This window comes from Aotus nancymaae, unplaced genomic scaffold (genome assembly GCF_030222135.1).
Source record: "Aotus nancymaae isolate 86718 unplaced genomic scaffold, 86718_ANA_hifiasm-v0.15.2.pri h1tg000049l, whole genome shotgun sequence".
Lineage (NCBI taxonomy): Eukaryota > Metazoa > Chordata > Mammalia > Primates > Aotidae > Aotus > Aotus nancymaae.
This window is the reverse complement of record NW_026988463.1, coordinates 26,872,570-26,894,490: the sequence shown is the minus strand read 5'-3', so window position 1 is coordinate 26,894,490 and position 21,921 is coordinate 26,872,570. Positions and strand designations below refer to the sequence as shown.

General features: G+C 53.4%; 2 protein-coding genes across 2 annotated transcripts; both read right to left on the bottom strand.

Moving 5' to 3' along the window:
- Nucleotides 1-91: 91 nt before the first annotated feature.
- Nucleotides 92-8,433, bottom strand: GDPD3 (glycerophosphodiester phosphodiesterase domain containing 3). Its single transcript, XM_064362622.1, has 10 exons — nt 8,074-8,433; nt 7,755-7,797; nt 7,391-7,526; nt 7,256-7,301; nt 7,039-7,157; nt 6,862-6,951; nt 6,103-6,236; nt 3,587-3,646; nt 3,432-3,483; nt 92-291 (listed from the first exon to the last, which is right to left on the bottom strand). The coding sequence occupies exons 1-10, from the start codon at nt 8,210-8,212 to the stop codon at nt 154-156; spliced, it is 957 nt and encodes a 318-aa protein (XP_064218692.1). The 5' UTR covers nt 8,213-8,433; the 3' UTR covers nt 92-153.
- Nucleotides 8,434-8,866: 433 nt separating this feature from the next.
- Nucleotides 8,867-17,914, bottom strand: MAPK3 (mitogen-activated protein kinase 3). The gene is made up of 9 exons (XM_021672347.2): nt 17,734-17,914; nt 16,528-16,710; nt 12,831-13,020; nt 12,531-12,647; nt 12,166-12,280; nt 11,645-11,776; nt 11,368-11,477; nt 11,119-11,272; nt 8,867-9,468 (listed from the first exon to the last, which is right to left on the bottom strand). The coding sequence occupies exons 1-8, from the start codon at nt 17,901-17,903 to the stop codon at nt 11,150-11,152; spliced, it is 1,140 nt and encodes a 379-aa protein (XP_021528022.1). The 5' UTR covers nt 17,904-17,914; the 3' UTR covers nt 8,867-9,468; nt 11,119-11,149.
- Between the last annotated feature and the right edge of the window lie 4,007 nt (nt 17,915-21,921).

Here is a 21,921-nt window from a genome sequence, read left to right as displayed (position 1 = left end):
CCAGCCTCAGGGCTGGCCTGTTCCTTCCTAAGCTGCCATCTTGACATCTTCAGGACCCACCCCGCTACTCCTCACCCTCAGCACAATGATGTGATCGAAAGGCAAATATTTATTTTTCAGGAAGAGAAACAGGAGATGGTGAGGCCTCTGAAGTTAGGAGGTCCGGGCAGCTGGTTCATGGTTGTCCAGGTAGTGCCTCAGAGCTGTGGGATAATCCGTCATGACGCCAGAGGCTCCCACGCTGAAGGCCGCTTCAAAATCTGACTCGTCATTAAGGCACCAAAAGACCACCTAAGCAGGGAGGGAGGGGGCTTGAAGTTTCTGAACAATTTTACATCTAGACCTGCCTCCTCCTCTATGGGGACCTCCCAGCAGCAGTATGCTGGGGCTGATTGTTAAATTCTCAGGAATTTTGCAAAGTGGTTATTATAACCGAGCCATTATTAAAAATTAAATCATAGCCTGGGTACTGGGGCTCATGCCTGTAATCTCAACACTTGGGGAGGCTGAGGCAGGAGTTGAGGCCAGGTGTTTGAGATCAGCAAGTAAGACCCCATCTCTACAAAATACGTTTTAAAAATTAGCCGGATGTGGTGGTGTGCCCCTGTGCTCCCGGCTACTTGGAAGGTGAGAGAATTGCTTGAGCCCAGGACTTTGAGGCTGCAGTGAGCTATGGTTGCACCACTGTACTCCAGCCTGGGCGACAGAGCAAGACCTCATCTCAAAAAATAATAAATAAATTATATAAACATAATTAAATGAATCATTAAAACAACAGTGGCCAGGGGCGTGGTTCACACCTGTAATCCCAGCACTTTGGGAGGCCGAGGCAGGTGGATCAGCTAAGATTAGGAGTTCGAGACCAGCCTGGCCAACATGGTGAAATCCATCTCTACTAAAAATATGAAAATTAGCCAGGCGTGGTGGTGGGTGCCTGTAATCCCAGCTACTTGGGAGGCTGAGGCAGGAGAATCACTTGAACCCAGGAGGTGGAGGTTGCAGTGAGCCAAGATCGTGCCACTGGACTCCAGCCTGGGTGACAGATCGAGACTGTGTCTCAAAAAAAAAACCCAAAAAACAAACAGTAACTCAAAGCATATCTCTTCCTAATCTTCCTAATCAATTTCCTATTACTCTGTTCTTGAAGTTTTTCAGTCTGCTGAAGCTGTAAGATGGAAATACTAGATGATGGGGTGCCAACACGAATCTCTTCCCATTCCTCATTTAGTGGCTTCATGTTGGCAGCCTGAAACTGGCCAAGGTGGGAATATTTAAACCAGGAAAATTAATGCTCAGATCAGGACTTTATTTGTTCCTCTTTGAGAGCTGGTTGTTGATCACTTACCAGCACCGCCCTCCCCCAGCCCCCTTGCCTCCGCTGCCTGCCCCAGCTCCTGTAGCTCTGCCCCTTTCCTGCCCTCCTGCCCTTTCCAGTGGGCACTGAGGTAGGCAGAGATGGGAATTTTTTATTTTATTAAAAATACAGACAAGACAAATTCTCATTGTATTGCCAACGCTGAAGTGCAGTGGTGTAATCATGGCTCACTGTAGCCTTGACCTCCGGGGCTTAAGGGATCCTCCCACCTCAGCCTCCTAGCTAGCTGGGACTACAGGCATGTACCACCATGCCCAATTAATTTTACTTAATTAATTAGTTTTTGAGACAGTCTTGCTCTGTCACCCAGACTGGAGTGCAGTGGTGCAATTTCAGCTCACTGCAACCTCTGTCTCTTGGGTTCAAGCAATTCTTGTGCTTCAGCCTCCCGAGTAGCTGGGATTCTAGGCACCCACCGCCATCCTCTGCTAATATGTACCTTTTTAGTAGAGATGGGGTTTCACCATGTTGGCCAGGCTGGTCTCGAACACCTGGCCTCAAGTTATCGGCCTCCCAAAGTGCTGGGATTACAAGCGTGAGCCACCGTGCTGGGTCTCTGCATTTTTCTTTCCCTTTTCTTTCCTTTTTTTCCTGTTTGCCTCCCTCTCCTTTCCCTCTCCCTCTTTCTCTGGCTCTCGCTCTTGCTCTCTCTCCTCTCTCTCTTTCAAGACAGAGTCTGGCTATCTCTCCCAGGCTGGAGTGTGGAGTGCAGTGGCATGATTCTAATTATAGCTCACTGCAGCCTCAAACCTCTGTGCTCAGGTGATCTGCCCATCTCAGCCTCCTGAGTGGCTGGGACTGCAGGTGCAAAAACCACTGCACCTGGCTAATTTTTAAATTTTTGGTAGAGATGGGGGTCTCGGTATGTTGCCCAGGCTGGTCTTAAACTCCTGAGCTCAAGTGATCCTCCCACCTTGGCCTCTCAAAGTGCTGGGAGTACAGACGGGAGCCACTGTGCCCAGCCTCTGCCTATGGCATTTCTTCCCTGTGCCCTTGATGTTAAGCTCCCACCCCTAGTACCATAGTGCCTGGTACATTCTCAAGGATGTTTTATAAATTAAATGATCTGGTTGAAGCCGATGCTCAGGGGAGAGGATGGGTGGGCTGGGCTTGGTTTCTCCCTTCTCTCATCTTTCCACAGCCCCTCTCATCAGGGATCAGGATACATCATTGTTGTCATGATAATAGCTAACATTTATCAAGCCCTTAATAAATACTGGTTATGGCTGGGCTCGGTGGCTCACACCTGTAATCCCAACATTTCGGGAGGCTGAGGCAGGTGGATCAGGAGGTCCAGGGTTTGAGACCAGCCTGGCCAACATGGTGAAACCCCGTCTCTGCTAAAAATACAAAAAAAATTAGCCAGGCATGGTGGCGCATGCCTGTAATCCCAGCTACTCAGAAGGCTGACGCAGGAGAATCGCTTGAACCGGGGAGGCGGAGGTTGCAGTGAGCCGAGACTGTGCCATTTCACTCCAGCCTGGGCAACAGAGCGAGACGTCTCAAAAAAAAAAGCACTAGTTACATATCCATATGTTGGCAGTGTTGGGTTAAGAAAATGTGTGTATGGCCAGGTGTGGTGGCTCACACCTGTAATCCCAGCACTTTAGGAAGCTGAGGTAGGTGGATCACTTGAGGTCAGGAGTTTTAGACCAGCCTAGCCACCATGGTAAAACACTGTCTCTACTAAAAAAAACACAAAAATAAGCTGGGTGTGGTGGCGGGCACCTGTAATCCCAGCTACTCAGAGGCTGAGGCAGGAAGAATCACTTGAACCCAGGAGGCAGAGGTTGCAGTGAGCCAGGATTGCACCACTGCCCTCCAGCCTGGGTGACAGAGCAAGACTGTCACACACACAAAAAAGAAGAAACAAGAGAATGTGTGTGTGTGTGTGTATCCAGAAGAGTTAAATATACCATTTTCCCATTTTAGGGATGAAGAAACTGAGATTCAGATGAGGTCACCTGCCTGAGCTATGCAGCTAGTTGGCAGCAGAGTGGGAGCAGAACCGTACTGCCAGGCCCACATGCAGTGGGAGCAGTGGTCAAAGCCTCACCTGCACCCCTCGCTCCTCCAAGTGTCGGATCAGACTCTTCCTCATGATCATCCTGGGGATGGGGACAGGGGAGGTGATGATAAGAGGGGACCTGGGAGACGGGCAGCAGCAGCTCTCTGTGGGGACACTCCACCTAACTGTCTCGCCCACCTCACCATTTCGAAACCACAGCCAACAACTGGTTCAGCCAAGAGCAGGAAAATGGGAAATAGGTCCTGCAGAGAGAAGGAGGTGGGGGTCAGTCCCTAGGGTCTCCCCTGTCCCAGAGGTGGGGTGGGGTGGTAGTGTCCCCCCCACCTCTGACCAGGGTAGCGCTGCCCTCCTGCCCCCCAGCCCCCCAGAGTCCCCCAGAATAACCTTTGCAGTGGCCCTAATGAACAATTCACCCATTGTTCAGAGAGCCTGACCACCACGCTTTGAGGGTGTGGCCCTCCAGTCACCATTCAACAGATAAGAAGTCTGGGCCTTAGAGAACTGAAGGGACTTGCTAGACCTAGAGCAGAGCAGTGGTGGTGCTGGGGCCAGGATCTGGCTCAGTTCCAAAGCTGGATACCCAGGCTGGAGGTCCTCCTGGTTGGGCCTGGCCAGCTTCTTATTTATTTATCTTATTATTAATTTAAAGCAATCTTTTTTTTTTTTTTTGAGTCAGATTCTCGCTCTGTCGCCCAGGCTGTAGTGCAGTGGCGTGATCTCACGATCTTGGCTCACGGCAACCTCTGCCTCCTGGGTTCAAGCAATTCTCCTGCCTCAGCCTCTCAAATAGCTGGGACTGCAGGCACACACGACCACATCTTGCTAATTTTTGTATTTTTAGTAGAGACGAGGTTTCACCATATTGGTCAAGCTGGTCTTGAACTCCTGACCTCGTGATCTGCCCACCTTGGCCTCCCAAAGTGCTGGGATTACAGGTGTGAGCCACCGCACCCGGCCTAAAAAAGTTTGTTTTTAGAGACAAGGTCTCGTTATGTTGCCCAGGCTGGTCTCGAACTCCTGGACTCAAGCAATCCTCCTGCTTCAACCTCCCAAAGTGTCAGGATAGTAAGCGTGAGCCAGCTGATGCAGTGGTTCATGCTTATAATCCCAGCATTTTGAGAGGCCAAGGCAGGTGGATCACTTGAGGTCAGGAGTTTGAGACCAGCCTGGCCAACATGGCAAAACCTTATCTCTACTAAATACAAAAATTAGCTGGGCATGGTGGTGCACGCCTGTAATCTCAGCTACTTGGGAGGCTGAGGCAGGAGAATTGCTTGAACTGGGGAGGCAGAGGTTGCAGTGAGCCGAGATTGCACCACTGCACTCCAGCCTGGGCGACAGACAGAGTGAGACTCCGTCTCAGAAAAAAAAAAAAAAGTGGGAGCCACTGTGCCCACTGGCCAGCTTCTTGAGACCAGACGTTGCTTAGTGGGTTGGCCCCTAATTATCCCACTCCAGGGGTGACTTTAGAGGCCCTTTATAGTGTCCTAGGGCAGGCTTTGGAGTCAGACCCAGGGAAAACCCAAGCTCTGGATTTCCGGCAGTGTGACCTTGGGCAAATCACAGAACCTCTCTGGGCCTCAGATTCTCCAGGGTACCATGGGGGTCATGATTTCTATACCTCCTGAGCGTGCTGCAAGGTAAGAGTCAAATAACCCTAAAGATGTGAAAACACTTTATAAATCCTGTATAAAAGGTGGTACACAAACATCATTGAATGACTTCTTTGCAGTGAGGGATTGTAGGGGCTGAGTGGGACTTCCCTCTGGACCACAGAGGGGAGCAGAAAGCTCTCGGACCACCACAGAGAAGCTGTCAGAAAGCAAAGGGAGACCAGGCCCTGGGGCTCAGGCCTGTAATCCCAGCACTTTGGGAGACTGAGGCGGGAGGCTTGCTTGAGCTGAGGAGTTCAAGACCAATATGGGCTTTGGTAGTATTGTTTTAAGGGACTAAGAAAAAAACAAAAAAGACCAACATGGGCAAAGTGAGACCTTGTCTCTACAAATAACTTAAAAATTAGCCAGGTGCAGTGATGCACGCCTATACTCCTGGCTACTCAGGAGGCTGAGGTATGAGGATCTCCTGAGCCTAGGAGGTATAGGCTGCAGTGAGTCATAGTCTGGCTACTGCATTCCAGCCTGGACAAGACTGTCTCCAAAAAAAAATCGTTTTTAAAAAGCAAAAAGAGGGATGAGGCCCAGGCCTAAGTGCCAGAGAAGTATCCAAATTCCTGATACTTTCCCCAGCTGTTACTTTGTTAACCCCTGCCTTCCTGCAGAAGAACACTGACTTGCCCTTTTCTTCTCAGAGTCTGAGACAGCCGTGCTATATAATGAATGAATGAATGTCTCCCCAGCCAGACTGTAAGCTCATGGAGAACCTCCTCCCACCCTCATTGGTTTTATTGACATTATAACTGCACCTTGGACAGAGCAGACATTCAATAAAATAGGCTAGATGAACTGAGATGGATAAATGAGCCCTCTCTTCTAAAACTCATCAATACACATTTGCACAGAATTTCAGGGGGTTCACAGTTCCCTTAGTATTCATGAATGCTGGGTAAGAATCACTGTCCTTAAAGGACCTTTGGGGTTATCTCTGATGGGAGCCAGCTGGGGAGATCCGGGCTTCTCCTCCACGGGGGACCCTAAGCAATGGGGCGTTATTCTGAGGTACGCCCCCCTCAACCCCTTACCTGTTGATGATGTTGGGCAAGAAGCAGAAGAAGAACTTCTCAGGGATTGGGATGAAGGGCAGCAGCCCCAGGTAGTAAGAAAGGAGCACCCAGAATCCTCGGCTTATTGTGAAGGACTGGGGCATCTCGGGGTTCTGAGGAGGCAAGGAGAGGTGTGAGAGAGGATCTGTCTGCTCTGGGGAAGCAGAGAGGAGGCATGAGCTGCAGAGGGGCCATGGTGGGCATTTCGGAGGCCCTAGTACCTGTTACTAGTACCTGATCCAAGTTACATCTTGGGGATGGGCGCGGTGCTTTACACCTGTAACCCCAAGCACTTTGGGAGGCTGAGGCAGGCGGATCACCTGAGGTCAGGAGTTCAAGACCAATATGGTGAAACCCCGTCTCTACTAAAAATTAAAAAATTTGCCAGGCATGGTGGTGTGCGCCTGCAATCCCAGCTACTTGGGAGGCTGAGGTACGAGAATCGCTTGAACCCAGGAGGCAGAGGTTGCAGTGAGCTGAGATTGTGCCACTGCACTCTAGCCTGAGTGACAGAGAGAGACTCTGTCTCAAAAAAGAAACACAAAAAACAAAGTCACATCTTGGCTTTGTGTTCAAGACCTGAGTTCACACCCTTTCCATTGCCACCGCCATGCCACTGAGAACGCTCCCAGACCCCTCTAGCTTGGGTCCCCAGGGTGGGTGGGCTCCAGCTCCCAGGAGGAGGAGCCGTTAGAACGGGAAGGGGATGGAGGCAGGGGGCGGGGAGGAAGAACTCACAGCAGCCTTGCATTTCTTCATGATGGAGCTCTTCTCTGAGGCCCAGATGGTGATTTCATTACGGTCAAAGCGCCTCACCAAGCCTGCTATCTGGGAGGAGGAGGAGGAAGAGGTGACGGGAGAGCCAGGCCTCTCTCCTGCCCCAGGGGGCCACCTTCGCCCTGCCTGCAGCACCACCTCACGGATGAGCTCTTCGTTCTTCCCTTTGATCTCCACGCTCATGGGTGTCCTTGGGAACCTCTGGAACAGGTCCTCCAGACGTACCATGCGCCGGTCTGTCCCGTGAGCAAAGTGGCCTGGTGGGTGTGGGAAGAGGGGTCAGAGAGGGAAGCCAAAGTGGGGGTCTGGGGAAGGCAGGCATGGCCCAGGCAGGGCTCGAAGCCCTTGCTCTCACCTGGAGAGAAGTAAACCTCCAGCTCCTCCTTGTAGAGGGGCAGGTCCTGGGGAGGACAGGAAGGATGTCACTAGAGGCCGGCATCAGGCATGGCGACTCTCAGGGTGGGGGTTGGGGCATTGGGGGAGGGCCCACCTCAAAGTCCAGGCTGCTCACATCCCTGTTCAAACCTGACTGACGGCACAGGTTCTCATCATGTGACACCACCACCACTCTGTCCCGCGTCAGCTGACAGTCGAGCTCCAGGAGGTCGGAGTGCTGGGCCATGGAGCTGTGGGGGCGAAGGTCAGTGGGGGGCAGAGTGGCGGGGGACTGGGATGATAGGCATGGTGGTGGGGAGGTGGCGGAGAATGTGAGGGCAGTTCACGGTGGGATGTGCAGGCCACCTCCACAGGGCTCCAGTCACCCGGTTAGGAAATGAATGGCGTCCCTTGCTATGATGCAGTGCACGACCTGCACACCCTCACATGGCAGCGTGGCCAGGGGCAGATACACTCACTTCTCCATGGCCTCCATGGTGTTCTCCAGCAGCTCTCCAGATCCTGTGGGGGGCACTGGAGTGGGCCCCTGGGGCTTGGGGTCTAGGGGCCTGGCCCGACCTCATTACCCACATTCCCTCCCCTGGGTCTGTCCTTGCTCTGGCCTCACCTCCCCAGCCAGCCCAGGCTGTGCCAGCCTCTTCTTCCTTGTCCACGCCCTGCCCTGCCACCTCGCTCTCCTCCTGTCTTGGTCTCTGCCCTGTTTCTAGCATCCACCCCTTGGACCTACCCCTCTCTGCTGTCCACTTTGGCGCCTGTTCTCACCCCCACCCAGCTCACCTCCTCGGTGGGCTCCCAGGCGGACGCGGAAGTTGGGAGCCCGGGGCGTGTGCAGCAGGTGAGGCCGGCGCAGGAAGAAGATGGAGAGCATGGCATAGCTGCCCAGGGCGGGGAGGGCATAGTACAGGAAAAGGCTCATGACTGCACTCCTGCAGAAGCTCCCACAGTCGCACACTCAGCCGTCCAGGGACTCTGCTGCCTGCCTAGCCAGTGTGGGCCGGCTCTACTACTGGCCACCGCCACGCCCCTGGGACCTGCTGAGCCTGCTGGGCTGGCTCAGAGCCAGGCTGCAGGGTTCGGCTGAAGCCAGGGTAGTATCAGGAGATGAGGCAAGCAGCCCTGACCCTCATATCCCTAGGCCCTTCCCAGACCCCAGTACCCACCCTGTCCTGGCCACACGAGGGGAGTAAAAACCACCCAGGACTGTTAGCACCTCTCCCTCCCACTGGTGCTTGGTGGCCAGGGCATCCAACATGCCAGTTCTGTTCCCTTGCCATTTCAGAGGATCCAGGGGTATGTAGGGTGCCCTGAGTCACCCCGAATCACCCCCAGCCAGTTAGACAGGAAGCCATTAGCAAGAGGACAGGACAGTGACTAAGGGGAAAATTGATCCCCTTCTTTCTAGGAGTCTGGAGCTCCTCAGAGGCCCATCCCCAGCCCTGGGCAGTGCAGTGTGAGTGAAGGGCACCAGGCCCTGGAAAGCCCGAGCCAAGCAGCAGCTGGGGTGCTGGAGTCCGTCTTCAGAGCCGCACGGGGCAGGGCGGGGCGTCGCAAACACAGACAAGAGCCAGGGTCAGCCATAGACACATCTCTATATTTATATATTAGACGGGCCAGGGAGGTGGTGGGGGCGCCGGGCTCTCCACGCCCCCCAGCTCCACTCCGATCACCACACACAGAAGCAGTGAGGGCACTCAAAGTGGCAGCTTCGACGGGAAGGGGATTCAGCTTGGCCCGGCTCCTCGGGGATGCTAGCCCTTGAGACTAAGGAATGTTCCTTCAGGGAAACTAGGGAGGGGTTTGAATGAGATGAGGAGGAAGGCCTGGCCCTGAGTCCTACTCAATGCCCCCCACCCTCCACCCCCGCCCGCCCCTCAGCAGGTCGGGCAGCCAGAGCCCTTCCATTCCAGAACTGCAGAGACTGGGATGCTGGGGAAGGGAAGGGCACAGCAGCAGCAGCGGGAAATTGAACTGGGGCCACCTGAGCCTCCGACGCCCTGTGGGGAGGGCGGGTGGGGAGGAGGAGGCCTTGGCCTGCCTGAAGCTGGAGGCCTGAGCAAAGGAGAGAGGTGGCCAGGCCCATGTTCCACCCCGGCTGGGCTGCCAAGGTCTGAGCTGGGCACAGTATCCATTTTCTAACAGTCCGGCGGGAGAGGGGCAGGAGGGAGGCAGCTCCTAAAGAGAGAAGCAGGCAGGAGAGGAGTCATCAGCACCCTCGGGCAGACCTGATGGAGCCCATCACCCTCACAGCTGGGCAGGCTGGAGCTCAGTTTCCTTATCTGTAAATGGAGATAATAATAGTACCTAGCTCGAGGTACTGCTGTAAGATTAAAAGAATTAATACATGTAAACCTCTTAGAACAATGCTTAGGGCTTTATGCTTTCATTATTAGAACTGTCTCGGCCGGGCGTGGTGGCTCATGCCTGTAATCCCAGCACTTTGAGAAGCCGAGGCGGGTGGGTCACTTGAGCCCAGGAGTTGGAGACTGGCTTGGGCAAATAGTAAGACCCCAACTCTGAAAAAAAAAAAAAAAATTAGCCAGTTGCAAAGGCTTATCCAGCTACCTGGGAGGATCACTTGCGCCCAGGAATTTGAGGCTGCAGTGAGCTATGATTGTGCCACTGCATTCCGGCCTGGGCAACAGAGTGAGATACTGTCTCAAAAAAAAACAAAAACAAACAAAAAAAGATAAATAAAACTGTTTCCAGGAAACTGAGGCACAGAGAGGCGAGGTGCCTTGCCTAATATCACACAGCACTTACTAAGTGGCACAGCTGGAGATTGAGCCCAGGTGTGCTGCCTTCTTCCTATCAGGCCACACCTGGCCAGAGACAGGAAGAGACTGGAGGAGGCAGTGTGGGTGGGGGCAGGCCCAGCAGGGTCCCACAGCTATGTGAACTGCTGACCTGGCGGCAGGTGAGGAGGCCTGGCCAACTGGGTCAGGCTGGGTGATGCTGGGCCCCTCCCAAAGCAATCATGGCTCCACCTGCTTCTGCCACACCCAGAGCTGAGGCCTGGCTCAGGTCCTTACTTGGGTGACAGGGGCCCTCAGTAACCTCTTGCCTCTTTGCTAGTTCTGTTCCCAGAAGGAGATTAGAATGGCTCCTGGGGCTGGAGGATGTGGGTGTTGACAGGTGGAGACATTTGAGGTTGGAGGACTGGGGGGGCCACGAGTCTGGGTAGTCCTTGGGCATTTTTTTCTTTTATTGAGACAGAATCTCACTGTTGCCCAGGCTGGACAGCAGTGGTGCAACCTCCACCTTCCAGGTTCAAGAAATCCTCCCACCACAGCCTCCTGAGTAGCTGGGTCTTATAGGTGTGCGCCACCACGCCTGGCTAATTTTTGTATTTTTAGTAGACACAGGGTTTCACCATGTTGGCCAGGCTGGTCTCGAACTCCTGACCTCAGGTGACCCACCCGCCTCAGCCTCCCAAAGTATTGGATTACAGGAGTGAGCCACTGCACCCAGCTAATTTTTGTATTTTGAGTAGTTTTTGTATTTTTTTGGTGTGTAATTTTTGTATTTTTAGTAGTTTCACCATGTTGGCCAAGCTGGTCTTGAACTTCTGACCTCAGGTGATCTACTCGTCTTAGTCTGTCTCCCAAAGTGCTGGGATTCCAGGCATGAGCCACCATGCCCAGCTCCCTGGGCACCTCTGATGTCACCAGACACATGGACCATGGGTGCGAGGCAAGCTCGCAGCTTTAGAGATAGATAGAGATAGAGATAGATAGAGACAGAGATAGCTGTAGGTGTGGATATAGAGATAGAGATCTATATTTTGTATCAGTGTGTCTGTGTGCGGGCCATGGGGACACTCACCAGGCCCCAGGGCACAGGATGTCTGTCTAGGTTACGGGGCCTCCAGCGCCCCAGGCTGGAAGCGTGCTGTCTCCTGGAAGATGAGCTCCTTCAGCCGCTCCTTGGGTAGGTCGTCCAGCTCCATGTCGAAGGTGAAGGGCTCCTCGGCCACTGGCTGGGGTGGCAGAGATGGCAAGGCTCAGGCCCGGCATGGGGAATGCCCACTCGCTCCCCTGATCCCAGCCCCACTGCTGCTAGGCGCTGGTCTACCTCATCCGTTGGGTCATAGTACTGCTCCAGGTAGGGGTGGGCCAGCGCTTCCTCCACTGTGATCCGTTTGTTGGGGTTAAAGGTTAACATCCGGTCCAGCAGGTCAAGGGCTATGGAAGGGCAGGAGTCAGGGGTCACAGGGAAGGTTGGAGGAGCTCCCAGAAGCATCGCTTTGCTTCTCCATGCCCAGGGCCTGTCTCCTCCGGTGGCTGCTGAGCTCACGCACCCTCCACGGCTCCCAGGGTTTATCCCACACCCGCACCCACGTCTCTCATACCTTTGGAGTCCGACTTGGGGAAAAGCTTGGGCCAGGCCACCTTGGTCTTGGAGGGCAGAGACTGTAGGTAGTTTCGGGCCTTCATGTTGATGATACAATTCAGATCCTCTTGGGATGGGGAGCCCAGGATGCCTGTGGATAAGGAGGTGACTTGGTAAATGATCACCTCCTCCTTCTTTCTGGGAACAGAACAGGCAAGAGGGCAAGAACAAGACCCCCCAGCCCAGCAACCCATGCCAGTCTCTTAGTCACCTCCTGGTCATTAGCGTGGCAGTGCAGAGCAAGGGGCTGGATTCAGGCAGACCGAGGCTCAAATCCTAGGTCTGGTGCCTCCTTAGGTGTGGGATTTAGCCTTGCTTTTCCCATTTATCCAGTGGGGATAATATCTATGCCTCGTTGAGGTACTAGGAGATGCTGGAGGCACCCCGTACATGGTGATGACATCCCTGACTCGGACTCTCAAGAAATCTCACCTAGGAAAAGCTAATTATCCCCCACTCAGTCAGCCGGGACTCCCTCACCCAGAATGTGGTTGAGCTGATCCAGGTAGTGCTTGCCAGGGAAGATGGGCCGGTTGGAGAGCATCTCAGCCAGAATGCAGCCCACAGACCAGATGTCGATGGACTTGGTATAGCCCTGGGAGAAAGGAGGAAGTGATGGGCTCCTGGGACAGCCTCAACAGGGTCCTGCTGTCTGTGCCAGGCCACCACCCCAAGCTAGATCCAACACCAGGCAGAAGGCAGAGGCCTGGAGGGCTCCACTCTCAGCTTCCTTGCAGAGCCCAAGGCCCAGAGGGTGGAATGGGGGTCAGTGCCTGGCTCAGAGGTAGCTCCAGGGCTTCCTGGGACCTGGCCCCTTCCCTTCAGGAGTGGGCAGCCCCTCCTACCTTGGAGTTCAGCATGATCTCTGGGGCCCGGTACCAGCGTGTAGCCACATACTCCGTCAGGAAGCCGGTGTGGTCATGCTCAGGATCAGCAATCCGGGCCAGGCCGAAATCGCAGATCTGGAATCAGACCCAGCTGCTAAGCTTGGCGCTCAAGGCCTCTGCAGCCCAAGCAGTCACTCCCCCTTGTCTTTGCTTCTGCTGTTCCCCTGGCTTGCAGTGTTCTCCTGCCCATGGCTTCCACTGGTCACCTGGAAGCCCCAGACCCTGGGGGAGGAGGAGACAGGTGCCCAACCCTCTGACCTTAAGGTCGCAGGTGGTGTTGATGAGCAGGTTGGAGGGCTTTAGATCCCGGTGGAGGACATTGGCAGAGTGGATGTACTTGAGGCCCCGCAGGATCTGGTAGAGGAAGTAGCAGATGTGGTCATTGCTCAGCTGCTGGCTTTTAAGCAACTTGTACAGGTCAGTCTCCATTAGGTCCTGCACAATGTAGCTGAGGATGGTTCCGGAGACCCCCGGGCAAGGGGCAGTGGGAGGCACTTGGTTAAGGAAAACATGCTTTGAAGGTAAGGCTGCACACCTCCTCCAGCCAGGGCCCCTGGGGCTCAATAGAACTTCCAACCTGAACCGCCAGCTGGGCAAGCTGCCGTCATCACCCAGCAGCAGGGCTCTGAACCTCTGTCGCATCGCAGCTGCTGAGCCTGAGCAAAAGGCTTCATTTCTGTGGCCTCAGTTTCTCTACCGGGAAAACGGGCATACTAATAAACTGTGGGAGGCAGGAGAACCTCAAGTTAAGAGCAGCAACTGGGGCTGGGCGCAGTGGCTCACGCCTCTAATCCCAGTACTTTGGGAGCCTAAGGCGGGAGGATTGCTTGAGGCCAGGAGTCTGAGACCAGCCTGGGCAACATGGCACAACCCCGTCTCTACTAAAAATTCCAAAATTAACTGGGCGCGGTGGCATGTGCCTGTAATCCCAGCTACTCAGGAGGCTGAGGCACACGCTTGAACTCGGGAGGCGGGGATTGCAATGAGCCAAGATTTTGCCATTGCACTCCAGCTGGGATGACAGGGCGAGACTCTGTCTCAAAAATAAATAAATACATTTTAAAAAAGAAAAAGAAAACTACAAAAAGAGCAGCAACTCTGGAGTTAACCCATAGATGTGTGAAATCCTCTCTCCACTACTCACTGGCTTTAAGATCTCAACTTGTCTGTGCCTCAAGTTTCTCACCTAGTATGTCGGGGAAATAATGTTTTTTGTTTATTTGCTTTTCCCTTTTTTGTGGAGATGGACTCCTGCTATGTGCTCAGGCAGGTCTGGAACTCCTCGGTTCAAGAGTTCCTTCTGCCTCAGCCTCCCAAAGTACTGGAAATTACAGGTGTAAGCATGAAATCATGGTTCTTTCGAGGGTGGTTGTGAAGACTAGATGAGGTGGCGCATGTAAAGCTGTCAGCCCAGTGCCTGGCAAGTTGTGAGTGCTAAAGAAACATGAACTATTATTACTAATACCAATGCCTGAGTCACATGGACGTGGAGGGAGTTAAATGAGATAATGTATGAACACCATCTGGCATGCAATAGATGTTTGCTTAAAAATAAATGCCTGCCTTATGGGAATGGTTTGTGCAAGAAAAACGAGGAGACACTCCCAACAGCACACTCCCACTCAAAGAAGAGTGCTTGGCCATACCTCAGAAGATGGAGGAGTAAAATGTCTTTTTCTATTTGAAGCTAAAACAAAGACTGTGAGTAAATAAATAAATAAATAAATCCACAAATGTTGTTAGGCTTGCGTCTGGAAAAATAAGTCAGGGCTATCTTTTAGAATCTGCCTTGAGGCCAGGCGTGGTGGCTGACGCCTGTAATCCAGTACTTTGGGAGGCCAAGGTGGGTTGGTGATCTGAGGTCAGGAGTTCGAGGTCAGCCTGCCAACATGGTGAAATCTCTACTAAAAATATAAAATTAGCTGGGTGTGGTGGTGCACACCTGTAGTCTCAGTTACTTGGAAGGCTGAGGCAGAATTGCTTGAACCTGGGAAGTGGAGGTTGCAGCGATCCGAGATCTAGCCACTGCACTCCAGCTTGGGCAACAGAGGGGGAAAAAAAAAAGTCTGCCTTGAAGGAGTCTTCAGAGAACATCTGGACCAGCCCTGCTGTTTTAGAGCTGGGGAGGCCCAGCGAGACGCAGTGACTTGCTTCAGATGGCACAGCGAGCTGAAGGTGAACACGGAGATTTCCTGTCCACAGTTTGTGGTGCTACGGACAGCAGAGTACAAATCCCCTCTCTTGGGTGGAGGGCTGGGACTGAGAGTGATTGGGTGGGGCAGGGAAGAGGTGACAGGTGTCACAAGTTGCTAACAAAAGAGCCAGGCAGGAAGTGGACAGCAAACCAGGAAAATAATATCAGGGGAGGACGACTAAGGCTAGGCTGTCCCCTCCCTGGGCAAAGTGCAAGTCCACAGGTGATTAGGGTGCTGCTTGGAGTGAGAAGTCCTAGAGGAAGGACAAGTTCCCATCTGGGGAAGGGAAGGAGGAGGCAGCAACAGAAACACTTGATTTTAGGTTTTCTGGGCCTTAGCTTCCTTTTTTTTTTTTTTTTTTTTTTGAGACAGGGTCATGCTCTGTCCCCCAGGCTGGAGTACAGTAGCACAATCACAGCCCACTGCAGCCTCTAACTCCTGCCTCAGCTATTCTCCTGCCTCAGCCTCTCAAGTAGCTGGGACTACAGTCGTGCACCACCAAACCTGGTTAATTTTCTGTAGAGATGGGGTCTCACTATGCTGCCCAGACTGGTCTTGAACTCCTGGTCTCCAGCAATCTTCCAGTCTTGGCCTCCCAAAGTGTTGGGACTACAGACATGAGCCATTGCGCTCCACCTCTCATCTTTGAAATGGAGCTGAAGGCCGTGCGCGGTGGCTCATGCCTATAATCCCAGCACTTTGGGAGGCCGAGGCGGGTGGATCACGAGGTCAAGAGATCGAGACCATCCTGTTCAACATGGTGAAACCCCGTCTCTACTAAAAATACAAAAATTAGCTGGGCATGGTGGCACACGCCTGTAGTCCCAGCTACTCGGGAGGCTGAGGCAGGAGAACTGCTTGAACCCAGAAGGCAGAGGTTGCGGTGAGCCGAGATTGTGCCATTACACTCCAGCCTGGGTAACAAGAGTGAAACTCCATCTCAAAAAAAAAAGAATGGAGCTGAAAAACCCATCTCATAGGGTAGTTGGAAGGTGTAATAGCAAAAAAATAAATAAATAAAGCATTGGGCATATATAGTACCTGACCCACAGTAGGCCCTCAAGAAAGGTAGTTTTTTTGTTTTTTTTGAGACAGAGTCTTGCTCTGTCACCCAGTCTGGGATGTAATGGCATGATCTTGGCTTACTGTCCACCTCCTGGGTTCAAGTGATTCTCCTTGCCTCCAGAGTAGCTAGCCCAGCTTTTTTTTTTTTTTTTTTTTTTTGTATTTTTAGTAGAGATGGGGTTTTACGATGTTACCATGTTGGCCAGGCTGGTCTCCAACTCCTGACCTCAAGTAATCCACCCGCCTCGGCCTCCCAAAGTGCTGGGATTACAGGCGTGAGCCACTGCACCCAGCCAACAGCTTTCTTTCTCCCTGTCTCCCTTCCAGTCTGGGGAAGGAGAAAAGAGAGGAAAGAATCGTCCATTTGTTATCAAGAAGTGAGTGTGGGCCGTGGCCGGGTCATGTCTCAGAACTGCAGATGTCAGAAGACAACACTCCCATAGAGACCATCCTGTCCACCTCTTCCCCTGGGGCACAGAGCAGAGAACCGACTTGCTCAAGGCCATACTGCCCGGCTGCCACAGGCCTGGATTCATCAGAGGCTTCCAAGTCCTGTTACACTGTGGCCTCTCCTCTGCAGGAAAGTTTATTTTACTGGGTTTTTTTTTGGAGGGTGGTGGGAAAGATGGAAACAGAAAGCAAGTGATGGTTCCCCAGCCCAGCTCGGAGGCCGTGAAGGCCAAGGTGAAGGATACACATCCCTCATGGCTTCCAGGGTGGACGCCCGAAGAATGTCTCGGATGCCGATGACATTCTCATGGCGAAAGCGCAGCAGGATCTGGATCTCCCGGAGCGTGCGCTGGCAGTAGGTCTGATGCTCGAAGGGGCTGATCTTCTTGATGGCCACTCGAGTCTTGCGCACATGGTCATAGGCCGAGCTGAGGGGACCAGAGAGAGGCTGCTGCTGTGGCCTTACAAAGTGGGAGTCCAGGCCTGGTGGCCCCACCCAGGCCTTGGCAGGGAGGGGAGGGAGCAGGAGCTGGCTCTGGCCAATTCATAAACAATGCTGGTTCCTTCCTGCTGTGGAGGCCTGGGATCTCTAGAGAGAAAGCTGGGGACCAGCCAGGGCCCCTTCGGTGACTTTACAAACAGAGGAAGAGACTGACGGCTCACTGACTTCCCCTCTCCTCAATCCCCCTCCATTCTAGTGGCCCTGAACCCTTCGCCCCACTTCCCAGGAAAGGCTACTTAACCCAAGACAGGTCCAGGGGTACAGATGCTGGGGCCACACCATGGGGCAAACACAGTGGGAAAGCGGCAGCCAGGGGAGGGGCAGGAGGGAATGGACAGGGCAGGGGCGGGTCCCAGAGTGAGGGACCCAGGCAGCCGGGCTGTCCCAGAGCACACGGAGGGGCGGGAAGCACTCACAGACCCCTCCCAAAACATGCAGGTGGCACTCCTGGCCCCCTCATCCCTCACTGAGCCCTTGGTGGTGGCGGGAAGGGGGGGCCAAAGCCCTGCCACACCCTGATCTCTGTTCTTCTCCCTCAGGCTTCCTAGCACTGCCTCACAGGGAATCTAAGACACCCTTTCCCCCAGAACGACCCTCCACTGCCCCTTCACTAAGGATGTCGCCTCCCCGAGAATACTCATCCTCTGGGCCTCGCCCCGTGTCTCTAGGGTCCCCGCGGTCCCCCACATGCACTCAGATGCCCCTCCCGTCATTACGGAGTGGTGGACTCAAAGCTCCAAGCCCCCTCCCCTGAGGACGTAGGCAGCGCCCCCTCCCCCAGAAAGCATTCAGGGGCCCGCTCCCTGGGACGCTCCCGATCATCCCGAGTCCCCTGCCTCCTCGGGACGCTCCGCGTCTCCACGTCCCGGAAAGCGCTCGGCGCCTCCCCCTCCTCTCCCGCGAAGCCCCCTCCCCCGAGGTCGCCCCCTCCCCCGGAACGCCCCCTCACCTGACCATGCCGTAAGCGCCCTCGCCGATGTACTGCAGCTGCGTATAGCGCGGGCCCACGTCGAACGGCTGCCCCTTCACCATTTCCACTTCCCCCGGGACCCCCGGGCCGACCCCCTCGGCTCTCCGGGGCTCCCCGCCCCCGCCCCCCTGAGCCGCCGCCGCCGCCATCTCCACTCCTCCCCTCCCGCCGCCCTCCTCCCGCCAGCGGCCCCGCCCGAGGCCCCGCCCCTTCCCGCCCGCCTGTCACCCGCGGGGCCGCGCGCGCCAGGCCCCGCCCCCGCCCCGCCCCACCCCCGCGCGCCCCCGGCCCCAGGCGGGCCCAGGGCCGTCACGTGAGCCGCCCTGCGCGCGCCCGCCCTTCCAGCCTCAGGTGCAGGGGCCTTGGATCCCTGCGGGCTCCGTGGCCTCGAGGCCACGGGGAGGCTCGGCAGTGCCGCCTCGGAGACGGTCTTCACCCTCTCCTCGATGATGAAGCGGCCAGCGCGTGACCTCCCAGAGCCAGCCAGCCAATGTGTGCGGGAGCCCACCAGAACCCGGGCCCGGGATCACCCTAGATCAAAAAAATGTTCGAATAAATGAATCAAATTTTACAGATCGGGAATCTGAGAGTTGGGTTAACTAACTTGGGTAAGGTCCCTAGTAATGACAGAGCTGAGACTCAAAATGATGTCTTTTGACACAGAGGCTTTTTGTAATTCCATGCCTCTCAAAATCTTAGACTGTTTTTTTTTATTTTAGAGACAGGGTCTCGCTCTGTCGTCCAGGCTGGAGTGCAGTGGTGCAATCATAGCTCACTGCAGCCTCAACCTTCTTGGGGTCAAGCGATCGTCCAACCTCAGCCTCCCGAAGAGCTGGGACTACGAGTGGACGCCACCATGCCCTGCTAATTTAAAAAAATTTTTTGGATCTGGCACGGTGGCTCACGCCTGTAATCCCAGCATTTTGAGAGGCCGAGTTGGGCGGATAACTTGAGGCCAGGAGTTTCAGACCAGCCTGGCCAACGTGGTGAAACCCCGTGTCTACTAAATATACAAAAATTAGTGGGGCGTGGTGGTGGGCGCCTGTAATCCCAGCTACTCGGGAGGTAGAGGCGGGAGAATTGCTTGAACCCAGGAGGCGGAGGTTGCGGCAGTGAGCCAAGATCGCCCACTGCACTCCAACCTGGGTGACAGAGCAAGACTCCATCTCAAAAAAAAGAAAATAAAATATGTTTTTTGTGCGTGTAGAGACTGGGTCTTTCTATGTTGCCCAGGCTGGTCTGAAACTACTGGCTTCAAGGGATCCTCCCACCTTGGCCTCCCAAAGCTCTGGGATCACACCTGTCCATCTCAGACTATTACAACTGAAGAAAGGGCCCTCGGAGACCATCCAGTCCACCCCCCTCATTTCACAGCGAAGATGTGAGCTGTAAGCTTCACAAAAACACACAGCTCCCAGGCTTCAGTAAGTAATCACGTTGTGGGTTTTTTTTTGTCCCTGAGAAGCTGGGAGTAGGTCCTTGGATGCATTACAGATCAAGAGACAAAATGGAACAGTAATTATGATTCTGAAATTGCTTATAATTAGATCCACAGCCAGGCAGTCTCACTCAGATTAATGAGACTGAGTTTCTGGTTCCCAGTAGCCCATAGGTCAGTGAAGGTTCAAGAGGTGCTAATTAGATCAATGAGTTTTTTTAGTTATTCATTCGATAAACCATTGCACGGCCCTGTGTGCAAAGCTCTGAGCTAGGTACTGGGGCTGATAAAGGATTACTGCATAGTATGAATCTGTGCTTAAGAGTAAAAACACCCTGGAGCCTGATTGCCTGGGATAGAATCTCATCTTTCAAGTTCAAGTTGAATGAGGAATAAGAAAAAGAAGAAAAAATGAATCACATCTTTGCCACTCACTTACCCTGTGTTACCCTGGGCAAATTACCTACTGACTTCTAGTAGAGACCTCCACTCTATTGAAGAGAGAAAATATATAAATCAATTTAGATCCCAGTGCAGTGACTCATTTTCAGTGCTCTGTTTGGGAGGCCGAGGCAGGAGGATCACTTGAGCCCAGGAATTGGAGTCTGCAGTGAGCTATGATTGCACCACTGCACTCCAGCCAGGGTGACAGAGTGAGAAACCTATCTCTACTTTTTTTTTTCCCTCTCTTTTAATAATACTGATACCTTGTCTTTAAAATAACAAATACACAGGCCAGGTATGGTGGCTCACACTGGTAATCCCAGCACTTTGAGAGTCCGAGGCAGGAGGATCCCTTGAGACCAGGAGTTTGAGACTACCTTGAGCAACATAGGAAGGCTCCGTCTATGCAAAAAAAGACAAAAATTAGCTGTGCGTGGTGGTGCATGCCTGTGGTCCTGGCTACTCCAGAGGTAGGAGATTCGCTTGAGCCCAGGAGGTCAAGGCTGCTGTGAGCTATGATTGCGCCACAGCACTTCAGCCTGGGCAACAGAGGGAGACACTGTCTCTATAATACAAAAATAAAATAAATAAAAAAAGCAAAAGTAGGCTGGGTGTGGTGGCTCATGCCTGTAATCCCAGCCCTTTAGGAGTCCGAGGCAGGTGGATCACAAGGTCAGGAATGAAAGATCAGCCTAGCCAACACGGTGAAACCCTGTCTCTAATAAAAATACAAAAATTAGGTGGGCATGATGGCACATACCTGTAATCCCAGCTACTTGGGAGGCTGAGGCAGGAGAATTGCTTGAACTGGGACCTGGGAGGAGGAGGTTGCAGTGAGCCAAGATTGCGCCACTGCACTTCAGCCTGGGCTACAGAGCAAGACTCTGTCTCCAAAAAAAAAAAAAAAAAAGAAAAGAAAAAGTAGGTTGGTTGTAGTGGCTCATGCCTGTAATCCCAGCACTCTGGGAGGCCGAGGCAGGGAGATCGCCTGAGGTCAGGAGTTCATGACCAGCCTGACCAACATGGTGAAACCCTGTCTCTACTAAAAATACAAAAATTAGTCGGGCGTTTGGTGACATGTGCCTGCAATCCCAGCTACTTGGGAGGCTGAGGCAGGAGAATCGCTTGAACCCGAGAGGTGGAGGTTGTGGTAAGCTGAGATCATGCCACTGCACTCCAGCCTGGGCAACAGAGCAAAACTCCGTCTCAAAAGCAAGAAACAAAAAAACAAAAAGAAGAAAAGAAAAAGTAGGGTTGAGGGTTGCAGAAGGTCGGGACTGAAGAAAGCCATGGTGGGGAAGGATCGGGGTGAGCCGAGGCATAGAGGCAAGGCATGATTTGTCCAGCGTGGCTGCAGTGAAAAAATGATGGGGGTTCAGGCTGGAGAGGTAGATTGGGCCAGATTGAGGAAGGCTCTGGATTCTGGCAAGGAGTTTGGATGTTACTCAGTAAGCAGAAAAAGCCCTGGAGGGACTTTTGCCAGATCATTTTGCAGCTGCGGGAGAATATAGTGACTCAGAAAAAACACCATGGAGTTCAGCACGGAGCCAGGTTTACTGAGTGGGAGTGAGTTTCCCGGCACAGGAAAGGCTGGTGTATCAGAGCGGCAGGCTGCCACCTCCTGCTGCTGGAAGCTCAGAGTGTGACTGAGATTCCCCTCTAGTGACTGTGGTTGGCATTTCCTTAGAGGACTGGGCTGGGATTTCTTCCTTTCTCTCTTTCTTTCCTTCCTTCCTTCTTTCTTTCTTTCTTTCTTTCTTTCTTTTTCTTTCTTTCTTTCTTTTTCTCTCTCCTTACCTTTCTTTCTTTTTCTGTCTCTCCTTCCTCCCTCCCTCCCTCTCTCCCTTCCTTCCCTCCCTCCCTCCTGCTTTCTTTCTCTTTCTTCTTTCTTTCTTTCTTTTTTTTTCTGAGATAGAGTCTTGCTGTGTCACCCAGACTGGAGTGCAGCAGCGCAGTCTCGGCTCACTGCAACCTCTGCATCCTGGGTTCAAGCAATCCTCCCACCTCAGCCTCCCAAGTAGCTGGGACCACAGAACGCACCACCACAGGCAGCTAATTTTTGTATTTTTTTGGTAGAGATGTCGTTCATCTTGTTACCCAGGCTGGTCTTGAATTCCTGGTCTCAAGCAATCCGCCCGCCTTGGCCTCCCAAAGTGCTGGGATTACAGGTACAGGTGTGAGCCATGGCACCTGGCCTTTCTTTTCATTTCTTTCCTTTTTGTGAGACAGGGTCTCACTCTGTTGCCCAGGCTAGAGTGTAGCGGCATGATGATAGCTCACTGTAG